The following is a 21,953-nucleotide window of genomic DNA, read 5'->3' as shown; positions in this document are numbered from 1 at the left end:
AGTCCTAAAGCCAAGCTCATTTGCTAAACGAAGTGTCCACTTAAAGCAAAATGATTCAACCAACAGGGGTGAGGTTGCCTCCGCTAGCTTAACCTTTGTGATTCCAAGCCACGAGGCCAGAACCAGTACCACGATTATTTTTATTTTTATAATTACCACGATTATGCTTTATTTTTATTTTTTACGTCGTAAAGATAAACTACACTCATTGTCTATTTCCGTAATTTCACAAGAAGAACAATACAAGCATATGCTCTAGGGTTTATATTCACCACTTGGTGATCGAAGGTGGATTAGAAATTCTTTTCCCACAACACAGAGCACGGTGCTATTGCTATGGCTTCGTCCAGGGACAAGGATTCAGCTCCGTCACACCACCACCAACCACCGCTCTTGAGCAGCCTCGTCGTCCGCCCCTCCCACACCGAGACCACCGCCGCCGCTGATTACGAGTCTGGCGAACTCCACCGCGACCCTCCTCCCCCATTTTCCCGCTCCGATCGATTTCCCGATGACCCTGGTTTGTTCTCCTATTCCCTTCACTCCTTTACCCTAATGGTGCTTGTTGTTATCGGGTTTAGGTTTTTGAATTTCGATGAAGGTGCTGGATTGGTTCGTTTATGTGATTTGCTTCAATTTATATGTAAAATGGAGTAGCACAGTAGTGATTGAAATGGTGCTGATTGGGAATTGTTGAGGCTGGTTTGGTTCTGTTTTTTTGTTGTTTCTGCTTTCGAATAGTTTGCTTATGTGGTAGATTTTGTTTACAGTCTAAATTTTTGTTGAATTTTGTGGTTTGATAAGTATTGAATTTGATTGATGTCGTAATCTGATTATTGCTGACATTTTTGTTTCTATGTGCTGTCCTGCTATTGAAATGCATTTGTTGTTCATAGTTGGCGTCAGGCTTGTTAATAGTGCGTCGTAGCGCAATAGTGCTTGAAATAGCGGCGCCCTGAGGGTTCACCGCTATTTGCCGCTATAGCGCTGCAATAGTGCTTGAAATATCGTTTTTTGGGCTTGCCGCTACACTACGCTATCCGCCATTAACAACCCTGGTTGGTGTAAAGCTGAGTTCTGTTTACGTGATTTTCAAGTGAAATTGAGTTGTTGCATTTGTTGTATTTGGTTTTTTTGGGGCTTAGGTGAGAGAAGATTGCTTCCAGTTCGTTGTTTTATTAATTTTTTTTTCCTTTCATGGTCTTGACTCTTGACCGATGTACATGCCGGTGTGGGTTTTGTTAGACCTTCTGTCTATTCATTTAATTCAGCCACACATGGATCTCCTTTCGATTATGCAGTGTCAACAGTGAATAAAATTTGCATTTGTGTGTTACAGCTCTGATGTTGCCTGCAAGATATTGGGCCTAGAGGAAGGCATGTTGCTGTGAACTCAGATTTGGGTCATGATCTGGGAATGTTTTTTTATTTAAAATGGTTAGTAAGCGTGTTGGACGATGGAAATTGTCCATTCTGCTTGAACTTATGGGGGGTATTACAGCACGAACTCTATTGCACTGGTTCTCATTTTGCGGGGTCATGGTTATATGTTTGGTTTGGGATATTGTGAAGGTGAAGACAGTTTTGGGTTAATGGAATCTGGGGTACAATTTGAAGTTGTTGCCATACATGGCCTAACATGGCAACACACTAGAACATCAATGTGGTCAGAGGATTTGTAGAGGACAGAAATTGACTGTTACAAATTGTTCATGGTGAATAATCTTAGGCTATAACCAAAATATTTGTCTTCTATATCTAGGTTCTGCTGCAAGAAGTGGGTGGGTGGGGGAATTGATTTGATACCTTCGCAGAAGCTGACTTTTTTGTTATTGAACATCTGGTTATTTCAATTCAAGCTACATGTGTGCCGTTTACTTTTGGAATAATCCTTGCAATGCTTGTTTTTGGCTGGTGGTTTTCATTTTACTTTGTGTGGGTTTTTCTTCTTTGGTTCGTTAATTAGGGATGATTCAGATGGTTATTTATTTACAACATGGAGTCTGCTGAACCATAAATATTTTTCCTATTGATGCATTGACTGGGGGACATTGATATGGTACAGCAAAAGGGATGCATATCATCTAAACATGTAGGAATGCACTTCTTTCTCCTGTTGTTTTGAAGTTAATTGGGGGCTAGTTTATTCTGAAAACGGGTGAATTGGTTGCTGGTATTATTGTACATGGCTTCAATGGGGTTTGTCTGCCTGGGCCATTTTTTTGTGTGGTTTGCTGCAAAGTCATGAACTATGTTGCTTGAGTCTCCCTTTGGCTGTCACAGCTGACTTAAAAAGATGGTTCCAGAAAGAGACCAACAAGTGGCTGATAGGGTGCATGGTATTAAACCTTGAGATCGTTGCACTTTGGTGGCAGTTGGTGGTGGTTATTCCTTGTGCCATATGTTCTGATAATGAGCTCTGGGGATTGATTACTTTATAAAGGGTGAAATGACATCGGTCTATTGTTTATCATGTTGGATTAGGTTTTGTGGGAGTGCTCTTACTCTTACCGGGTTTTCAAGTCAGTTCTTATACTGCAGTTCCTAGGTTGCTGCTGCTCTGAATTTTAATTTGGGTTTGGTATTTCAGATGCCTAAGTTAAATAATTTGTGTATTTAACTATATCATGGTCTATGAATATTGAGAGATAAAAGGAATTGGTATCAAGGATATAAAGTGTGTAGCTTATGTATTAGTGGGAAGCCTTGTTCATAGAACCTGTTTACATTATGGTAAATGGATCAGGTATTTGGGAAGGGACATTGAAGGTGTTGTCATGTGAACTTCATGAGCACTTCACACTTTTTAAATTTCCGTTATCAATGAGGAGGATGAGCCCTGTGTGGTGGTAGCCTTCCTTTGAAATGTCAAACTGATTATATGGCAGTTGCATGATCACGATGTTTTGGGTCTACTATAGATTGTGATGCTAAATTTTCTCTTACTGCCTGCAAGTTGCTCAGACTTCACTGTCTTTGTTTTCCCAGGGTATAGAATCCGTGCAGGTTCCTCATCTCCTGTTCACCGTAGAGATGCAGATCATCGCCTTAGTTCTGATTACAATCACTTGTCACGAAGCCGTGGATATGGAGGGGGGAGAGATCCTGGCAGACATCGAGACCCTTCACCCCCACATGCTCGAGGTAGAGTAGGTGGCAGGCCAATTGGTAGAGCATTTGATGGGCCTAGCTTCGGTCCTGGACATGCTAGAGGGGAAGGTAGAAATAATCCCAATGTGCGTCCTAGGGAGGGAGATTGGATTTGTCCTGATGGCCTGTAAGTGCTTGTGTTTCTGATTGTGATTAGACTTACATTTTCATTGGAATTGCTTGTTGGGCATACCTATCTGTTTATTTGCCTGAACTTTTTTAAATTTATGATTCTGGTTGTTAAACATCCAAGCAGGAGTAACAGCTAATCTGAATTGCTTGTTTTGATTATGCTTTGAAGATCTAATCTTTTACCTCTTCTATCTTGCAGATGTGGTAATCTAAACTTTGCAAGGCGGGACCATTGTAACAGCTGTAATAGGGCTCGTCCAACTCCTGCTGGAAGTCCTCGAAGGGCTTATCCTTCTCCTCCACCACTTCATGCTCCTCAAAGACGATTCCCTGGTCCTCCATTAGACCATTCTCCAGAAAGGTCTATGAATGGCTATAATAGATCTCCTCTTCGTGGGTTAGGAAGGGATGGCCCTAGAGATTACGGATCTGCTGCTGCTTTGCCACCTCTGAGGCATGAAGGTCGGTTTCCAGATCCCTCTTTGCATAGAGACCGCCTGGATTACATAGAAGATCCTTACAGGGGAAGAAGCAAGTTTGATAGGCCACCCCCTTTGGACTGGGATAGTAGAGATCGTGTTAGAGATGTTCTCGCAAATGAAAGGAAAGGATTTGAGAGGAGGCCACTGTCACCTCCTGCTGCAAGATTTGATCGGAGGCCACTGTCACCCCCTGCTGCACGATTTGATCGGAGGCCATTGTCACCCCCTGCTGCACGATTTGATAGGAGACCATTGTCACCCCCTGCTGCACGATTTGATAGGAGGCCACTGTCACCCCCTGCACCCCTTTTGCCGTCAGCTCCTCACCATCGTGGTGGTCGGTGGGCTCGTGACGTGAGAGAGAGAAGCCGTTCCCCTATAAGAGGTGGCCCGCCGGCAAAAGACTATCGCAGGGATATGTTTGTGAATCGTGGAAGAGATGATAGGCGTGGTGGTGTGGGACGTGGGAGAGTTGGAGGAATGTATTAGCTGCTGGTGTTTAGTGTAATTGGTTATGTAATATTTTAGCATCATTAGATGTTGAGACTTACATGTGAAGAGTTTGAGAGATTAGTGCCTGAATATCCACAATAGGACCAACGTACTGGGTAACATTTTGACAGCATACACTGAATTGCATTATGGTATATCAGTTTTTTGGCTCCCAAACTTGGGGCGAATTTTGAACATGCTTTTAATGATATGATTGGATTGATGAAAATGATACAGCTTTATCCTATTCAACATTTCCCTTCTATGAGTTTTGGGTGTAAGGGATTCGTATAAGTATTTAGTAGAATGATTATTTTAGTTCATTTTTTTGCACGCTATTAATAATTGAATGTTCAAATATTTTAACCTTCAAAGAACCTTGTAAATGGAGGGTAACTCTATGCCTTTGGGGACCAAAATGCCCGTGCGGAATAGAACTTAGCGAAATGATACATACAGCATCCACACCTAAATTCTCACCCACTCATTTTTCTAAAATCCAAAAATACCCATCTCATAGACCCTCTAGGCCTCTACTCAATCCTTTGATCATCCCTTCACAGTTCCACTATTCTCCTCACTACCATTCTCCCTCACCATCATCTTCCACAATTTTCATCACCACTTTCTTCAACATTCTCCCTACTATATTACCTTCGGTATGTAAATCATTTAATTCATGTACCGGAAATTAAAATCAGTAAGTATTTCTAGCATATTCGATTCTAAAATCTGATAGCTTAAAATTGAATACCAAATTTAAAAATTTGGGAGCGTTAAATACAATATACCGGGTTATGAAATTCGATAATGATTTCAGTAGCGAAGTTTTCAACCTCCGATACTTAAATTTAAGAAAATACAAAATGGAAAAAGATGTTCCAGAAATAAGATTTGGAAGCTATTAGAGCATATCTAAAACACTCACTACTGTTTCTACATTTAATTTTATAGCATTTTTTTTACAATTTCTCATAATGTTACATCATCTACATTATTTTAAGCAATTCTATTAACTTTTCTTTCTAACTCAATAACTCTAAAAAGGTTCTTTAATGAACCTCACAATATTTTATTATTCATCTCCATCAACGATTATTACTATCAATATTTTATTATTATTTTTGGTCCTTTTCTGCTCATTTTTTCCTCTTTGTGTACACCATTGTGTCGCCGCGTCCATTTCATGCTGCTCCAACAGTGTCAGAGACTCAGAGTGTATTAGTTTTGGCATTTTTGAGATGGAGATGCTCTTAAGCGATTTACATCATTGGATTCAAATATCTGAAAGTAAGTAATCAAGCACATTTTGATGAGAATCGGGGTAGAGTGGAGTATCTATCAACTCCCTAAAACTTGTTCACTCTTCCGGAATTCAGTTGGTATTTTGTATTGTCCAAAAAATCCAAAGTCGGTTGATTGTACACTGTTATGCATGTTATATTCCTTCAACAAAAATCAAATTCAATTGTTGAGATATTTATATCTAGCAACCGATAACCATCTGCATATATCTCTACTCAAAATTAAAATTAAGATGCTTTTCTTCAATAATCTGTCTAATACTTTCTCACAATCTCTACTAGTATATTTTCCATTCCTTCATAAGTATGTCTCAAACGAAATATCAAGTCAGCTGAATAAATTGAAGTATAGCACACAAGAAACTAGTTGCTCGGTTGATCCTACACCAAAACCATTCAGAAGTATCTACATGCATTCTCTTTTAGTTTGATGGGGTGGTTGTTGTGGGAATCAACAGGAACTGAGCAAGAGACATGCCTTGTGTGTTTAGAAGTCACTAACTTCCCAACAACATTTCCTCTTGATTTAACATCAAAGACAAGCCTCACTGGTATTTTCCGATCGTCCACCTCCACCAAGCTAGCTAAGTTCACACCAGCACCATATAAAGGAACCTTGCTTCCTTGCAGGTTGACATACACTGTACTGGTACTCTTTCGACGTTGATGATATTTCTTCACCTGCAACAACATAAATTTACCAGTAAGAGTGGTGAGCATTATCAACATCAAAAGTAGAAAGCTCTCTTCTGCATATTTTCCCTTTGTTCGCCTCAAACCAATGCTTCTAAATCCAAGGGTAGCCGTCAGTGGTAAAATTCTTACCTCACCAGTTGCAACTACAATCTCAGAATACATTAGATTCACTGGCTTGGAGCTGACATGAATACCGAAAAATGGTGCAGGGTTATGCACTGTCATTCTCATTGAGCAATTCACTGTCAGCATCTTAGTTGGAACTCCTGTCCTGTCTGACCCTTCTCCGAAGTAGAAGTTATGTACTGTTACACTCTGAAAAAGAAGTGAAATACAAGGTTACATGGAAAGTTCATTGATAACATATAATGGAGAAATAGTGATGAAAACAAGGGCATGATACTCCAAGTTCCATTCTTATTCAAACAAAAGTTGAATTTGCTTCCCTTCGAATTGATAACACATGAGTCATAACCCACAATAGTAGATAAAGAACAAAATTTTCAAGAAGACCCCAATTAACCTATTATTATCAGTGTGCGAAACAAGTGATTCCAAATTGTATGTAAGGACAATGGGATTTTGAAAAATAAAAGATATGGAGTCATGGCTTGTATGATTATGAAGTGTGAACTACTCAAACAGTGTCCTTGTCTATATATCCTCCCAGGATATACATATAAGCTATTTTTTGGAAAGGGAATTCGCTGGACATGAAATCTGTCCATGAAGCAGGTTTTGCAATTTTTTGGTCAAATTGCAAATTACCACAGTAATAGTCTCCTACCACCACAAGTCTGCACCAAATGAATATACGTTTCAAACTGAATAGTAACATAAAATCTATAGGCAATAGCCAATATGTGATCCAAATCATAGCTATTCCAGTAGTAAATATATAGCGAGTAATCGTGTAGCCCAGAACAATCAAGTCCTGACTCACAAATCACACCACATGATGACCTGATTGCATACTCTTTCCTGTCTAAGACACCATCCTAAATCTGGGATTGTTTATGAGGGCTTACTATGTCTATGATTAAAAAATATATATTATAATAGTTTCCTTCTATCTACATTAAAAAAACATTAGAAGGTTAGTAGTTCCTTGATTGACAAAACAAATAGACAAGTTTTCATTATTATATACCTTAAAACTTCACCATTTATTTATTAAATAAAAAAATTGCTAATCAAGTAATAGCAACAAACAACCAACCCTGTACCTTGACACTGAGCTGAGGTTTGTAAGGTGAACTAGCAGCCCAAATGATCAAACAGAACAAAGTGAAAACCAATACAAACCCAACAATTGCAAGAAAAAACTGAGTCCTCCTAGACAACCCCTTATCCTCACGGTAAAAATCACCATAACCCCCTTCCTCCTCAATCACCTTACATTCAGGCCACCCTCTATCATTACCTTTCCGATCCCCTTTCTTCCCCAAAACAGAAGAGTTGTTGTAGGAACCGGACACCCTGCTGGAAGATGATTCCCTGGAGTGATGACCGTAGGAAGGGTGTGAAGGTGACTCCATGGGACTATTACTAGCTGGAGTAGCATGCATGGAAGGAGATTTCTCACCATCATGAGAGTCCCTTGAAGGACTCTGCACAATATAAACAGGTCTAGGTGGTGATGATGCACCGAAGCTAGTTACATCAGAATCAGTTTTGGCATGCATCATAAGAATCAATAGTAATGATGATGGTAAAGAAAAAGATGGGAAATTTAATGATACCCAGATGGAAAAAAACAAGCTTTTTGAGTTGAATTGGGAGTAGGTAGGGTTAGGGAAGAAAATACAGAATCTGATGCAATAAATGCAGAGGTTTTAGTGAATTGAATTGAGTATGGTAAAGAGGGAAATGTAGTGAATTTGGGAGGGGATTGAGAGGAAATGGAGAATTGGGAAAGGTGAATTGATGGGTTTGGAAGAGAATTGATGGGGATTGGGAAATGGAAATGGAAGGGGAAGTGAAGAGTGTATGAACAACGATGAAGAGAGTGACACATCACACAGGTTCGAAGAACTGTTACAGGGAATTGAAACATATATATACGACGTCGTGTCCATTGTAAATGTTTGGTCAACGCCAAGTAAGTTATTTTGTGAGATACACTGTAACATGTAGCACATTTTGGCACATTTTGTTAGATCTTTTTTCAAGCATCAAAGTATTTTTTTTTTGTCGTCTAAATGTTACAATAGAAAGTTTGGGTTAGATAACTCATTATTTATCTTCAATGTGATTGGATGATGGATTATTTAACCCAAACTTTCTTATGAGTGATTTAGACAATTGTTTTTTTCAAGAAAAATAATTACAACAATGTTTGGCTTTGTTTTGAGAGTTTTTGAAGAATGGAATTTGAAGATTTTAAGGGAAAGGGAAGGGAAGGGAGGGTAAACCCTTCAATTTGGAGAAATTTTCCAAGATAATTAAATGAGAGTCTTAAAATGATTTTAGAGGGTTTTAAAAAAATTATCAGACAAGAGCGAACTACTTTTTTGTTTTGACAAAGATATTTAGATTAGGGATAAAGATATATGTTACAGAGTGTTGTGTTACGAATTTTTATGAATGCATGGGAGCCGTTGGATGAACGTACCATTAGCCTTTTATTGTAGGTACTATTAATATTAAAAACAAAAACTCTGCCACGTGGGTTTAGTAATGCATTTCTTACCATTCGTTTCGTCACATATAACATATCTGATCTCTTATATTAGACTTCAGGGTCTGTTAAAGACATGAACGTTTTTTGTCGTTTCCATCTCCTCTGCCAGGGTTATCCAAAGTAGTTATCTTTCTCCTCCATTAGGGAGTTTTTTTAGATACTGATGTTGTGTCTGATCTTTCACATTAGGTGAGTTTCTCTCACACTAGGTGAGCTTCTACCACATTATTGGGTGGTTTATTACACAAATGAATGTGTTATTTTCTTTTCCCTTGCTTTGTCACCACCACCATCCGCCCTTTGCCATTTATTCACCACCACCCACCCACCGTTAGCAACATATATGAGACCATCAACACCTACTCACCCCTGCTTCCTTCATATTCCAATATGCGGCCTCCACTGTCATCTAGTTGTCGGAAGATATGGGCCACCCCCACCATCTCGCTCGTCATAAGCATATTCAGCCATAGTCAGCTTTCGATTTGTGGTCACCACCACATCTGACTGTCAATAACAACACCTCATATCCTCCGCTCCCGCACAACCAATTGCGACCTCAATAACCCGTCACTGCTCGTGGTCAACGTTCACCACCACTCTCCTCTACATTTCTCGATTCAAGCTGCGGTGGTGCCTCATGCAACGATCACTTTCTTTCCATTTGCCTCCATCTTCGGGTTCTATAGATGTCTGCTTCACCTCTTTTGTTTTTAGATTTCTTGATTGTCCCTATTTAGGTGTTGTTGAAGCCATGTCCTTGGACTCCCCTGTTTTAAGCACCGGTTACAACTCCCATATTTGTAGAAGTCGCCTGATAACAATGAAGGTTGTTAATCATTTACAAACGTTACATATAGGTGGCATTATGGTTGTAACCTTGTTTAAGTTAGGTTGACTAAGGTCTAACAACTTAACTTTCTGTAACTAGTTGGATAGAATGATAGAACCTTTGCTATGACTCGTGACTTGATCGCAAGTGTTTAAGGCTGGTTGTTTGACTCACCATATTTGGCTGACCATCCGGAGCCACCATGGTGGTTTGGGTACGACCATGTTTGGCCAACAATGATGAGTTGGTTGATACTAGAGGTGCACATGGGTTGGGTAAATCTAATGAAACCGCTCAACCCAACCCGATTGAATGGTAAAATGCGGGTTGGACTGGGCAAACATGTCTTTCGGATGGATTTTATTACGATCCAATCATTTTTGGATCGGATATCAGATTTCATAATAATCCATCCAACCCAATCTGAAATTCAATCATATAATAATAATAATATATTATTTAATATATATTTTAAATAATTTATTTTTACCTAACCTACTAGTAGGGTATGTGATTTATGGAGACTTGGGAGTCCTACTACTAGAATGGTTTTTAGGAGACTTGAAGACTAATTTGTTTGTAATTATTTGTCATATTTAAATACTTGGAGAACTTGTTTAGTTATGTGTTGTTGTATTGATGTGTGTAGACGGTGGTTATGAACTTATGATGTAATTGCATGTTGGAGGCTTGGAGTACTTAGTTTTGTAATATTTTTTCAATATTCAAAATTTATTTTTATTTTAATATAGCGATCCAATCAATCTATCCAAACCAACCAAAAAATTGTTAGATTGGGTTGGTTCGGACCCGTAGGTGAAAATTCACGAAATCCAACCAAACAATTTTGATCGGTTCGGATCCTAATTAGCCTAAAAATCCACCCAACCCAACCCAACTCATGTGCAGTCTTAGTCGATATGATCATTTGGGTGGACTGATACACAACCATTGATTAAAAAAAAAACATAATAACGTTTAAACATTTTATTATTTTTAATTTTGGTCAAAGATATACATATTGTGCATTATGGTCCAAAAATAAGAAATTACAAATAAATAATGAGCTCTTAATTTATTTATTTATTTGCGTTAAATTGCTCTCACAATTTCGACTGGATGTGGTGAAGGGCATAGGTCTCCCTAAGAGTGTGGTTCTTATGAATCCAACTCTCGGCTTAGAGGTTCAAACAACTACTTTAACATACCAAACTCTTAAATACTAATCATTATATTGATTGAATTGGCTAAGGCAAAACCTAAATGCAGCGCAATAAAATTAAATTTATAATTCTAATTTATCTCAAACTTTTGAATTTTGTTTTAAATACATTAGAAATCAAAATTTGAAGTGTTTATTTTTAATGAATTTATTTATTTGTTACAAAGAGGAAAACATAAATTTATTTATTTAATGTTTTCTTTTAAAATATTTAATTCAATTTTTTAATTTGAATTTCAAAAAAATTATTTTAGTTGAAATAAATTTTAAAATTAAAATTTATATGAGTTTTAAATTTTATAAATCTCTTTTTTAAACTAAATTTTATAAATCTTTATATGAGACTAATAGAGTTTAAAAAATATTATATTTTCCACTTAGTTATGAAAGTGGATATGAATAGATATGATGTCAAAATAATAAATATGATGCTATAAAGTTGATCCTAATACTAAGTCAATGATCAAGATCAACAACTTATCCAACTGCAACAGTTTCATCTTCTCAGTAAATTTAGAATATTAATAGAATATAAAACACATTTGCAACACAAATTTTATTTTGAACTCTTACCTCCACTGCGAATAATAAACCTCGCTAGCTGTGGAAACACAGAAAAAGTCTCGATGCATATTTTCTTAGGGACCTATTAAAGAATGAGAATACTAAATTGCTCCATGTACACCACTTAAGTATAAAAAACTATAAAAAAAAAATCAGAAGGTCAAACCTGAACACGACATTCAATAATGTCGTCTTTCTTCCCAAACTTCACCTCCTCTCCTTCCAAAACCTGTTTTGTCTTAGGATCAATTGGGTGCAACAACTCCACAATAACACAAGGCGCCTCTACAAAATGTATATGAATATAACCTTGGAAAAGAGATACAAGCATACCTTAAAAAAATAAAAATAAAATGTTAGAGGTTAAACCATGCTAATTACATAGTAGAATGTGGGGGTCGGTGATACCTCTTCAACAACCATTAAGTAAGTAGTGAACACAGTAGCCGATGGCATGAAATTATCTGCAACAGAAACACAAGTCAACCCAGAAAAAAGTAGAGAAAAGCCAACAAAACAAAAAACTTACTTACCGATACTGCACAGACAAAACCCAGATACATTTTCGGGTTCAAAACCAGCTAGTTTGACTGCTACAATTTGGCCATGTCCAGCGGTTGAAACCGGATCTTCCTCGATAAGTAGTACGGAATTTTTTTGTCTTCTATAAATAGATATACAGTTCATGTATTTAGAAAAATGGATATGCACCTAAAGGGAAGAGAATAACCGATACTATTCTTGTGTGAGACATCCGATATTAAATATATTTGATAGAATTCCTAAAACTAACATCCTAGAAATATGCTACTTGAATATAAAATATCTAATCATGTAAAATTTTATCTCATACAAGTAACAAATTATACATGTGCACAAATATCTAATTAGGAAATTAGAACAAATTTCTTCAGCTCCTATTGATAGCGCTAGTTTGCTCAAGGACGGAACTAGAAAAAATAAGTCTGGAGGCTGAAAATATATAGAACAAATAATGACTAATGTTGTGTGCGCACACACACGCACTTGCACGCACGCGCACGCGAACATGTAACATCTCTTACTCTTTTGTTAGATTTATGATTAGTCGCCTAAATTTTTGTTCAACTTTATATAAGTCTTTGTGCTTTTAATTTTAGGGATATCATGTTCTTTTGTTTCTGGATTTTCAAGCAGTTGATATTATACTCTTTTTTTTATCAGGATTTTGTATCTAGGCTTATGAAATTGAAAGGGTTGAACTATTATTAGACTTAAATTCTCTGTTTTGTGATGGTTTACACTTTAAAGGCACACATATTTCATGTGTTAGTACCATTGATATATGTTTTTTTGTTTATGTTAGGTTATTCATAGGAGTTTTATGTTCTGGAGGGATGAAGGTGAGTTGTGATTGGTGGGAACTGGGAATGTTTTGAAAAGTGTAAGATTTTATTGAATTATTTTCCCCTATTGTTGGTATATTCTACAATGATATGCTTTTGAGCAAGACCAGTTTTATTTTTTCCAATTTTCATCTATGCATGTATTGCATATTTGTTGTCCTTGTTTCTTTCAAGGTTATTGACCTGTCATAGTTCAAACTTCAAAGATGGATGACTCTCATGAGACTGAGAGTGTTAAGGTATGGAAAACCAAGAAATTGATTAAGGCTCTTGAGGCTGCAAGAGGAAAAGGTACGAGTATGATTTCCCTTATTGTGCCCTCAGGGGATCAAATAGCTTGTGTTACTAAAATGCTTGGCGATGAGTTTGGAACTTCTTCAAACATCGAAAGCAAGGTGAATCAACAATCTGTGCTTGGTGCAATCACTTATGCTAAGTAGAGGCTTAAGCTTTATAACAAGCTTTATAACAAGCTCACTGAAGATGGGAAGGAAAAGAACGTGACTTTTAATTTTGAGTCATTCAAACCTATCAACACGTCTCTCTATCATTGTGACAACAAGTTTCATACAAGAATTCTAAGTGAGCTTCACTGTGAAACTGATGACAAGTATGGATTTGTTGTCATGGGTCACAAAAGAACTCTGTTTGGGACTTTGGGTGGTAATACAAGAAAGGTGCTTCATGAGTTTCGCATGGATTTCCCAATGCCTGTAGTACGACACCAATATAACACGGAGAAACACCTTTACTATGTGAGCAAGGCTGCAAAGCTTGCAACCCACTTTTACATCAACCCTACTACCGGTCAGCCAAATGTTTCAAGATTAATACTCGTTGCTTCGACTGATTACATAACTGATCTTAGTCATTCTGATGTGTTTGATCCTCAACTTCATACGAAAATACTTAATGTAATGTTGTTGAAATACATGATGGAGGGGTTTTGGGGTTTAACGAGGCTATTGAATTATCTGCTGAAATTTTGTTCAATGTAAAGTATATTCATGAGAAAAAGTTTGATTGAAAAATATTTTAAGGAAATCGGTCGGGATACTGGAAAGTATGAGGTTCAAGAAAAGTTACTTCTCGTAGATTGGTTATCAAATGAATACCAACGATATGACTGTGTAATGGAGTTTGTCACTGATAAATCACAAGCAAGTGAACAATTTTGCAGAAGGTTGGATGGGATTGGGGGTATCTTACGGTATTAACTCAAGCTTGGATCCTCTCATTACCAATCCCATCCGGCCTCCACCGAGGAGTTGGATGAGTTATTTGTTGATTTCTTTGATTAAGAGCTGGGATTGATTGATATTTCTATTGCCTCATGATAAAGAAGTTGAATTCATAGCAAAGTTTGGATTGGTGGTTCATTATGGAGCAGAACATAATAAAATATAATGGAATGAATTATTATTAAGTAATTTAGTTATTTTATGCATGAACATATACTATTGGGGGTTTTAACTTTTATAAAGTGATGGGTGCATTATAGAGGATACAATTTAAAACTATTACAGTTGATCAGAAAATTTATAATTGTGATTGCAGAAACTTGATGAATTTATTGTGCGTGTTCATTTATTTTATCCCTATCGAAGATAATTTTTCATACAACTGTTACCTCTATTCTGCTTGAAAAATAATAAATTTAAATTTACAATTCATAAACCAACTATTTCAATGATTATTCCTATAAATGAAAACTATTTTTTTTTATCGCTGAAGTGATAATCAAAAGTTCTAAAGATGTTAACCAAGGCACGACATATAAATAACCATAACAGGATGAAATACTATTTACAACTTCTTGTGATTTACTAACTTTTTGTCAGTGTTCTGAAAACCGGACCGGACCGGCCGGTCGGACCGGTTCGACCGGGAACCGGGCACAGTACCGGTCCGAAACACCTCTAAAACCGGCTGTAGAGAGAACCGTAATCAAACCGGGAAAACCGAACTTGAACCGGACGAACCGGTAAAAACCGCGGCTTGGCCGGTTTTTTCCGGTTTAGTTAAAGCAAGCCAAAACGCTGTCGTTTAGATTATGAGTTTTGAAAAAAAAACAAGAAATAGAAAATAGAAAGGCAGAAACACCGCAACGTGAAACCCTTCTCCAATCTCCAGTTCTCCTTGAGCGACTACAAGCTCCCTCCCTGCGACGACAGTTTTCGACGACGGTGGTGGTCTCTGCGGCGGCTGCAGGCGGTTCGAACAGTGGAAGAGAGCAAGCGTGAGGCGTGAGCAGCACGGCGCGGTATCATTTCCGTTGGTCGCCGACGTAGAGGTGCAAGACCGCCGGCCAGACGCAATAAGGAAGTTGCAAAGAGTAAAACTAAAGAAAAGAAGCACTGAGAGCTAAGAGGAAGAACGTTGTGGTGTTTGAGGAGCCTTAGTGGTAAATAGGAGTGACCCATTTAAGAAACAAGTTGGTTTGATCAAAACATTTTCTAGTTCTTAGCCTTCAATGGAGTTTTGTGGTTGTGGGACTGATAATATAATTGGCTGCCGCTGCTGGTAGATAAAAAATTAAAAGAAGAAGAAGATGGTGTGATGGGTTCTTGCTGTTTGAGTGTCCCTATGTGATATTCTTTATTTTAACTTTATCTTACAGAAAGTGGAAAGTGAATTTTCTTCACCAAGACACATACCAACTACCAAGGTAGTACCTAGCTTACATTTCCAAGGACATTAGCTATCCTAGTCTAGTCTGACGCTACATCATGTGGTTCTTGATTTGAATTTTTTAGAGTACGTAAGAAATTATATATAGTGACAAAATATTCATTTTTTTTAGTATAATACACACAATTATTAAAAAATTATTATTTAATTATTACCGGTTGAACCTTGGTTGAACCCCGGTTGAACCTTTAAACCTTAAACCAGTGACTTGACCGGTTTGATGACCGGTCCGGTTTTCTGAACATTGCTTTTTGTAGTATTTGTTAAGAATCTACTAACTTTTTTCAGTCCTTAGGAGGAAATGTGGAAATTATTTAAGTTGTATACATTAAATCAAACATCAACTGAACCAATATTATTTAATCAAGTAGACTGATGTAGTAATCCAGTGTTCATCGCTTAAAAAAGTGGCAGCCTAAAAAAGGAGAATTTAATTTCTAACTTTTGTCAGTGAAAAGACTTATTGGTCAATCATTTACCTATTGTGCACTTACTAGTTACTATGATGATGCAAAAAATAAGTCTCACAACTAACAGTCGTGGAGATACCTCAATTAAGACAAAAAACTAAACATTATTTTAAATACTAAATAATTAACAAAATAACAAACATCGTACGGACAATACAAAGACAATGTGTACTAATAAGTGTCATTCTACGTACATTTGAATAGCCTTTCAGGTACTTAAACATAAATTATCAACGTAACTCCAAAGTAGTTGATTTAGCACATATTTGGTATTAATATATAAATTTTATGAATGAAATTTGTATTTAATAAGTATGGAAAACATGAAGAATCAAACAAGATTGGAAGAAAACTGCTCAAAATTGTTTGCACAAAATTGAACTACTTCATTTATTCAAAGTTAGATCAAGCTAAAATTTGAATATATTATTCATAAAACAAACTTCAATTTAGCTTAGTTTGATCAACAATAGCTTACTTGAGCTCCGACACTTGCTTTCATCTTTTACATATCCTTCTCCCAATTTCTTCCAACACAAGGCAAGGGAGATAAGCCTCATTCAAGGATGACCGCTAAGCTAGGTTATATGGATTGAAGCTCCAGGAAATAGTTGGAAACCAAGAGAGGACCGAAAATAGTTGGAAACCAAGAGAGAGGACCATGACAACCTCCCGAACGTTATGAACACTTGGGGAAAAATCCATTGCCAAGGTTAACCCTTCTCCTCTTGGATTTCATAATTCATTTCTTCCTCTCTTTTCCCTATATTTTTGTATTCTTTGAATGTTATGAAACTCATTCATTAATGAAAATTGTAAACTATAATGTGTGGTGGTGTTTCATTTCGCACTTCAATGAAAGTAAACACATGTCCAAAATTGCTCTGTTAAAAATCTAATTGAACAACTTCAACTTTTATGCCACCGGGGTCAGAACCACCATACGCTGTCTACATCTTCAACACTAGTCATGGAGAAAAAATGTACATGAAGCAACCTTAAATTATGAAAATGTAGAGATGGGTAAAATAGTGAAGAGTTTGGGCATAGTAAAAGCATGTGGCATAGGCAGAGACCTAGATCTAAACAATGATCTTAGGTAAGTAGTAATAATAAATAGTAAATATTAACTAAATGTGAACTAGTAATAGTAAATATTAACTAAATGTGAAGCTATGTTTCAAAAACAATGACAGAAAAATAACAGTTAAAAATGTGGAAAGGCCATAATGGACCTCAGACATCCAAGGAAGGAAAGAAGCAGCAGTAGCTCTCAAGCCTGGCGAAGGCGAAAGCTCTTAGGCGGCCACTGCGAATGTTTTGAGAAACAAGCCTTTGGATTTGTCATCATTGGAAATTTAGAACCAAATAAAAAAAAACAGAACCAAATGCTTAGAATCCATTTTTGATAAATAAAAACTCATTACCTATTCTACCAATGTTGTCCTAAGCAATAATCACAAACAGATCCTATACTAATATAAAATATAAGTGATGATCTAACATTACAAGAACAGAATTAAAAACATTCAAATTCAGAGTCTCAGACATCCAAGGAAGGATAAAGCAGCATTAGCTCTCAAGCCTGGCGAAGGCGAAAGCTCTCAGGCGGCCACTGCGAATGTTTTGAGAAACAAGCCTTATAAGATATCATCACTGACTAGAAACATTCAAATAAACTAAAAATTGTCTTATGCAACAAATCAGAAGACAAATAAAACAAAATATTATAAATATTCCATCCTATAATGATCAGCAGAATATGAATAGCAAAGCTGACAAAGTGATTCAGATGGATAAATTGAATATGAGGGACATATTCATCCCTAAAGCATTAAAGGAAAATGCTCAAGGGGCAGACGAATAGTCCCAAAGAGCCTAGCAAAACATATACATATATTTGAATCATACAGAAACTAGCCTCATAGAGAAGATTAGATATTCCACATGAAAAAATTCAGACATATGCTTGTCTATTAATTAAATATCTAATCATAGGCCAAGATATAACATAAAAACCAAAATTAAATCTAACATAAGAACATGTATGTGACTGAAAAATAAAGTGTATTTGAAGGGACTCAGAATATGGGTGGTGATATAACAGGATGGTCGGCAAGGCCAAAATAGGCCAATTACGACGAACGAGACCTATCACAAAATCGTCACTGTCCACTTTGTGTTGCAGATAATAGTACACAAAACATGTTCAGAACCAACAAAAATTGAGTCAAAATCAAACACCCCAGATGCTAAAAGAGAAGAATGAGAGCAAAGACTAAAACTTTGAGAGAGGTTTCACAAAAACCCCCAACAGGGAGTTGAAGAAATCGAATGTGCGGCTCGTGAATTTGCTATTCTGATTTCCGAATGTGAGAGCAAGAGCTAGGGTTTTAAAGAGTGTTGTTGAGATTGGGCTTGTGTTTTTTGTTGTTGTTGATGTTGATAATTGGGCTTGTCTCTAGAACGTTCTTGGGGTGCACCACGAGTTAACCTGCGCATCACAATATTTTTATTTTCGCAATATTAATTGTGCTGATGATAATGGAAACTAATGGGCTTGTGTGTTTTAGAAAAATAGCCCACATGGGCTTATTCAACAAATAGGCAAAATAGAAAGAAGATGAAATTAATCAATGAAACATGAATCTTCGACCAAAAAAAAAACTTGTGGACGGGAAAAGTTTGAGTTAAATGATTTCTAGTTATTATCAATGATATTTAAGATAAGTGGATTATTGACCAAAAAAAAAAGATAAGTGGATTGGAAATTTTATATTTTATTTAGTTATTTATTTATTTATAAACAATCCTACTAGATCATTAAAGTATTACAGTCAGTTAGACAATTTTAAAAATTAGTGTTTCTTTGTTTATGTGTCTATGTATTTGATGTATCTCTTTAATCAGTTTGCTCTAATACTTCTCAATTGCTCTTATTCTCTCTAAATTCTGGGAAATGGGCTATGTATATGAGATTGAGAATGTTTAGATTCTGGTCATAAAGTCCATATGAGTGAAGATACCATACCCTTTTTGGATCTAGCTCCCTTATAAAGGCTCTCTTTATTTCTAGGGTTGATTGAGGTTTTTATCAATGATAGATCCAGAAAAATTAAGTTAGGGAGGCAATATGCATAAAAATAGAGTATTAAATATGATATTACTATTAAAATTATGAATATACATTCAATATTTAGTTTAATTTGGTACACATTTTGTGACGGTAACCACCTCTAATGCATAAGAACTGTCACAAAATATGGTAGTGGCAGTTTAAACCACCACAAATCCACAAAAAACCGTGGCCAAATGCATAGATGGCTAAAACTTGACCGTTTTCATAAATGAGGGACTAAAATCAATGAAAAATAAAAATAGACTAAGGTAGTGTTTGACTCGATTTTTTTTTTGTCTTAAAAGTCACTTTTAAGTTAAAGTGAAAAATAAGAGCTTTTAGAAAAGAGTAAAAGTTGTTTGTCACTTTTTTTGATTTTTATAACTTAAAAGCTTCTTTTAATTTAAAAGCTATTTGATAGTTAGTAAATTCACAACACTAGGTGGTTGAAGCAACATGATGGTGGAGGATCAGGTAGCACTGGTGCTGGAGGATAGGCAGTGGTCGCGGTGGTTGTTACCGATGGTGGGGGTGGTGGCAGTGGTGGTGATGGTGGAGGCGATTCTATTGGGATTAAAAAGGAAGAGTTGACGCAATGGCAGTAGTGGTGGCTCTAGAGGCGACAATGGTGGTGGTGGTGGAAGGTGGAGGGTGGTAGTAGCAATGGATGTAATGGTGGTAGTGGCGAGGAAAGTGGTAGTAGTGAGCAGTTGTGGTGGACGTTATGGTAGAGATAATGGTGGTGGTGGTAGTGATGGTGGAGGGTGGTTGTAGCAGCGGATGTGGTGGTGGTGGTGGCAATGAAGTGGTGGCGGCGGCAACGATGGTGGTGATGAACAGTTGTAGTGGAGGTAATGGTAGAGGTGATGACGGTGGTGGAGGGTGACGGTAACGGTGGTGGTAGTGAAGGTGGCAATGGATGTGGTGGCGGTGGTGGTGAATTGATCGTGGAGGTGGCAACAATGGTGGTGGTGGACGGTTGTGTTGGAGGTGATATTAGAGGTGGTGGTGGTGGTGGAGGGTGGCGGTAGGGATGACAACATGTAGGGTTTGGGTAGAGTATTATAATACTCATCCTCATACCCGCGTTTTCAAAATGTACCTGTACCCGTTCTCATACCCGCGTGGGTAGAGTAACATGATTGCCCGTACCCTCTGACTACCTATATGCCCATACCCGTACTCTTTACTCGCAATTTAGCTAACCAAAGTATAACTTCCACAATTTTTTCTATACAAAACCAAAATATAATAACTAATATAAACATTAATTAAAAATAATAGAGACCATCAATGTATTTAACAAATTATAGGTTACTAAAGTTAACTTTAAATTTATAATTTTAGATTTGCTAATAAACTCATAAAATTATAGGTTACTAACGTACTTTAAAAATAAGTGAGACTAAATTAGCAACCATAATAAAGCTTCCCTTACATTTTTCTAGTAAAAGTTAGAAAGTTATATTTTAAGTATATTAATATATATACCACCAATTATATGTGTAAGTATAATATGTGTGTGCGGGTATGAGGCTGGTTTGGTATTATAGTACCCATACCCACTACATTTTGCGGATATTTATCCATGTCCAACCTCGTGCTCGTCTAGCAGATTTTTACCCTACCCATTGTGGATATTTTTTGCGGGTACCACCCATTGCCATCCCTGGTGGCGGTAGTAGTGGATGTGATGGTGGTCGTGGCGGTGGCAATGATGGTGGTGGTGGATGATTGTGGTGGAGGTGATGGCAGGTAGAAGTAGTGGTGGTGGTGGATGGTAGATGTGATGTTTTTACAACTTATTTGAAAAAAGCTCTCTCATTTAACTTTTTACGTAAAAGTCACGTTTTTATATTTTCTTTATAAAAATATAAGTTGCTTATTTTTTAAGAGTTTTTTATCAAGTATGTTTGACCCAACTTTTCTTAAAAGTAACTTAAACGTAAAAAATAAGTCGGGCCAAACACTATCTAAAATCAATAAGCCTATATTTTAGGGTGATAAAAACATATTAAATCCTTTTCTTTTTTATTTGCCTCCTACCAAATCACTTATAAAACCTAATTTTTTTCACCTCTTTCTCTTTAATCGTATTTTTTCTTCTCTTTTTTTCTTAAACCAAAGAAAGGCATTGAGTCAAGAAGTGTATACAGTGGAGCTATTAGTCAATTAATGTTGGCTTGGTTGGCTCTTGAAGAGGCCATATATAGACCGCAGTGAACGCGGGAACAACCTTATTGTTCTTTACACTTTAATTAAGCAGCCACATTATTTTAAGGCACATGGCATGCCCTCCACAAGGGATCAATTTCAAACGTTTGAGTTTTCCTAGCTAATAGCTAGCTTTTTTTTTTTCTTTTAAAGAAAAACAGAATTTAATTAACGTGGAAGAAAAAGTCACCCAAATAAACGAATCAACATTTGAAGCCATATGAAATTTCACATGTGTATGTACTATTCCATAACAGGGTATTATCATTAGCATTTGGCTGCTCTAAGCCTCTAACTACCAGTCAAATGTTTTGTCCATTACCTCAATAATAAAAGCAAATTCTTATTATAACATGATTTAATTCAAAGAAATACAGCAAGAGATTTATTAATAATTATGATCATCCTTTCTCCGCTGGTCAACATATAATCAGCCTCCACTTTAATTTTTTGTCAAAAATAAATTGAATAGTGTTTTCTTCATCGTTAAATGTACGTATATAAAGAATTTTCCATTT

At 36.7% G+C, this 21,953-nt stretch overlaps 2 protein-coding genes, 4 non-coding genes and 1 pseudogene across 7 annotated transcripts; 2 read left to right on the top strand and 5 right to left on the bottom strand.

The window, feature by feature from the left end:
• The first annotated feature begins 274 nt into the window (after positions 1-274).
• Positions 275-4,503, top strand: LOC130738982 (pH-response regulator protein palI/prr-5). 2 transcript variants are annotated; one of them, XM_057591175.1, is made up of 3 exons: positions 275-520; positions 2,989-3,277; positions 3,482-4,503. In XM_057591175.1, the coding sequence occupies exons 1-3, from the start codon at positions 337-339 to the stop codon at positions 4,251-4,253; spliced, it is 1,245 nt and encodes a 414-aa protein (XP_057447158.1). In that variant the 5' UTR covers positions 275-336; the 3' UTR covers positions 4,254-4,503. The 2 variants fall into 2 exon arrangements, with proteins under 2 accessions (XP_057447158.1, XP_057447159.1); XM_057591176.1 differs by having other exon boundaries at positions 383-520; positions 1,340-3,277.
• A 1,279-nt stretch (positions 4,504-5,782) lies between these two features.
• LOC130738981 (uncharacterized) lies at positions 5,783-8,294 on the bottom strand. Its single transcript, XM_057591174.1, has 3 exons — positions 7,483-8,294; positions 6,386-6,571; positions 5,783-6,241 (listed from the first exon to the last, which is right to left on the bottom strand). The coding sequence occupies exons 1-3, from the start codon at positions 7,942-7,944 to the stop codon at positions 5,957-5,959; spliced, it is 933 nt and encodes a 310-aa protein (XP_057447157.1). The 5' UTR covers positions 7,945-8,294; the 3' UTR covers positions 5,783-5,956.
• A 4,854-nt stretch (positions 8,295-13,148) lies between these two features.
• LOC130735577 (eukaryotic peptide chain release factor subunit 1-2-like) lies at positions 13,149-14,159 on the top strand (annotated as a pseudogene).
• Positions 14,160-17,335: 3,176 nt separating this feature from the next.
• On the bottom strand, positions 17,336-17,459 carry LOC130741486 (small nucleolar RNA SNORD14). Its single transcript, XR_009020382.1, has one exon. It is a non-coding gene; the product is annotated as a small nucleolar RNA SNORD14 (small nucleolar RNA).
• A 183-nt stretch (positions 17,460-17,642) lies between these two features.
• On the bottom strand, positions 17,643-17,765 carry LOC130741484 (small nucleolar RNA SNORD14). The gene has a single exon (XR_009020380.1). It is a non-coding gene; the product is annotated as a small nucleolar RNA SNORD14 (small nucleolar RNA).
• A 69-nt stretch (positions 17,766-17,834) lies between these two features.
• On the bottom strand, positions 17,835-17,938 carry LOC130741656 (small nucleolar RNA snoR99). Its single transcript, XR_009020542.1, has one exon. It is a non-coding gene; the product is annotated as a small nucleolar RNA snoR99 (small nucleolar RNA).
• A 242-nt stretch (positions 17,939-18,180) lies between these two features.
• LOC130741646 (small nucleolar RNA Z43) lies at positions 18,181-18,277 on the bottom strand. The gene has a single exon (XR_009020532.1). It is a non-coding gene; the product is annotated as a small nucleolar RNA Z43 (small nucleolar RNA).
• Positions 18,278-21,953: the final 3,676 nt, after the last annotated feature.

This window comes from Lotus japonicus, chromosome 2 (assembly GCF_012489685.1).
Source record: "Lotus japonicus ecotype B-129 chromosome 2, LjGifu_v1.2".
In the NCBI taxonomy this organism is placed as follows: domain Eukaryota; kingdom Viridiplantae; phylum Streptophyta; class Magnoliopsida; order Fabales; family Fabaceae; genus Lotus; species Lotus japonicus.
Note: the sequence above shows the minus strand (reverse complement) of the source record. Positions and strands in the feature narration are given on the sequence as shown.

Bases quoted from the DNA above. Each gene is read 5' to 3' on its own strand.
- LOC130738982 (XM_057591175.1), top strand. From the start codon at position 337: ATGGCTTCGTCCAGGGACAAGGATTCAGCTCCGTCACACCACCACCAA. The intron at 521-2,988 runs GTTTGTTCTCCT...TTGTTTTCCCAG, and splicing joins TCGATTTCCCGATGACCCTG to GGTATAGAATCCGTGCAGGT. The intron at 3,278-3,481 runs GTAAGTGCTTGT...TCTATCTTGCAG, and splicing joins TGGATTTGTCCTGATGGCCT to ATGTGGTAATCTAAACTTTG.
- LOC130738981 (XM_057591174.1), bottom strand. From the start codon at position 7,944: ATGATGCATGCCAAAACTGATTCTGATGTAACTAGCTTCGGTGCATCA. The intron at 6,572-7,482 runs GTACAGGGTTGG...CTTCTTTTTCAG, and splicing joins AACCTCAGCTCAGTGTCAAG to AGTGTAACAGTACATAACTT. The intron at 6,242-6,385 runs GTAAGAATTTTA...ATGTTGTTGCAG, and splicing joins TTGTAGTTGCAACTGGTGAG to GTGAAGAAATATCATCAACG.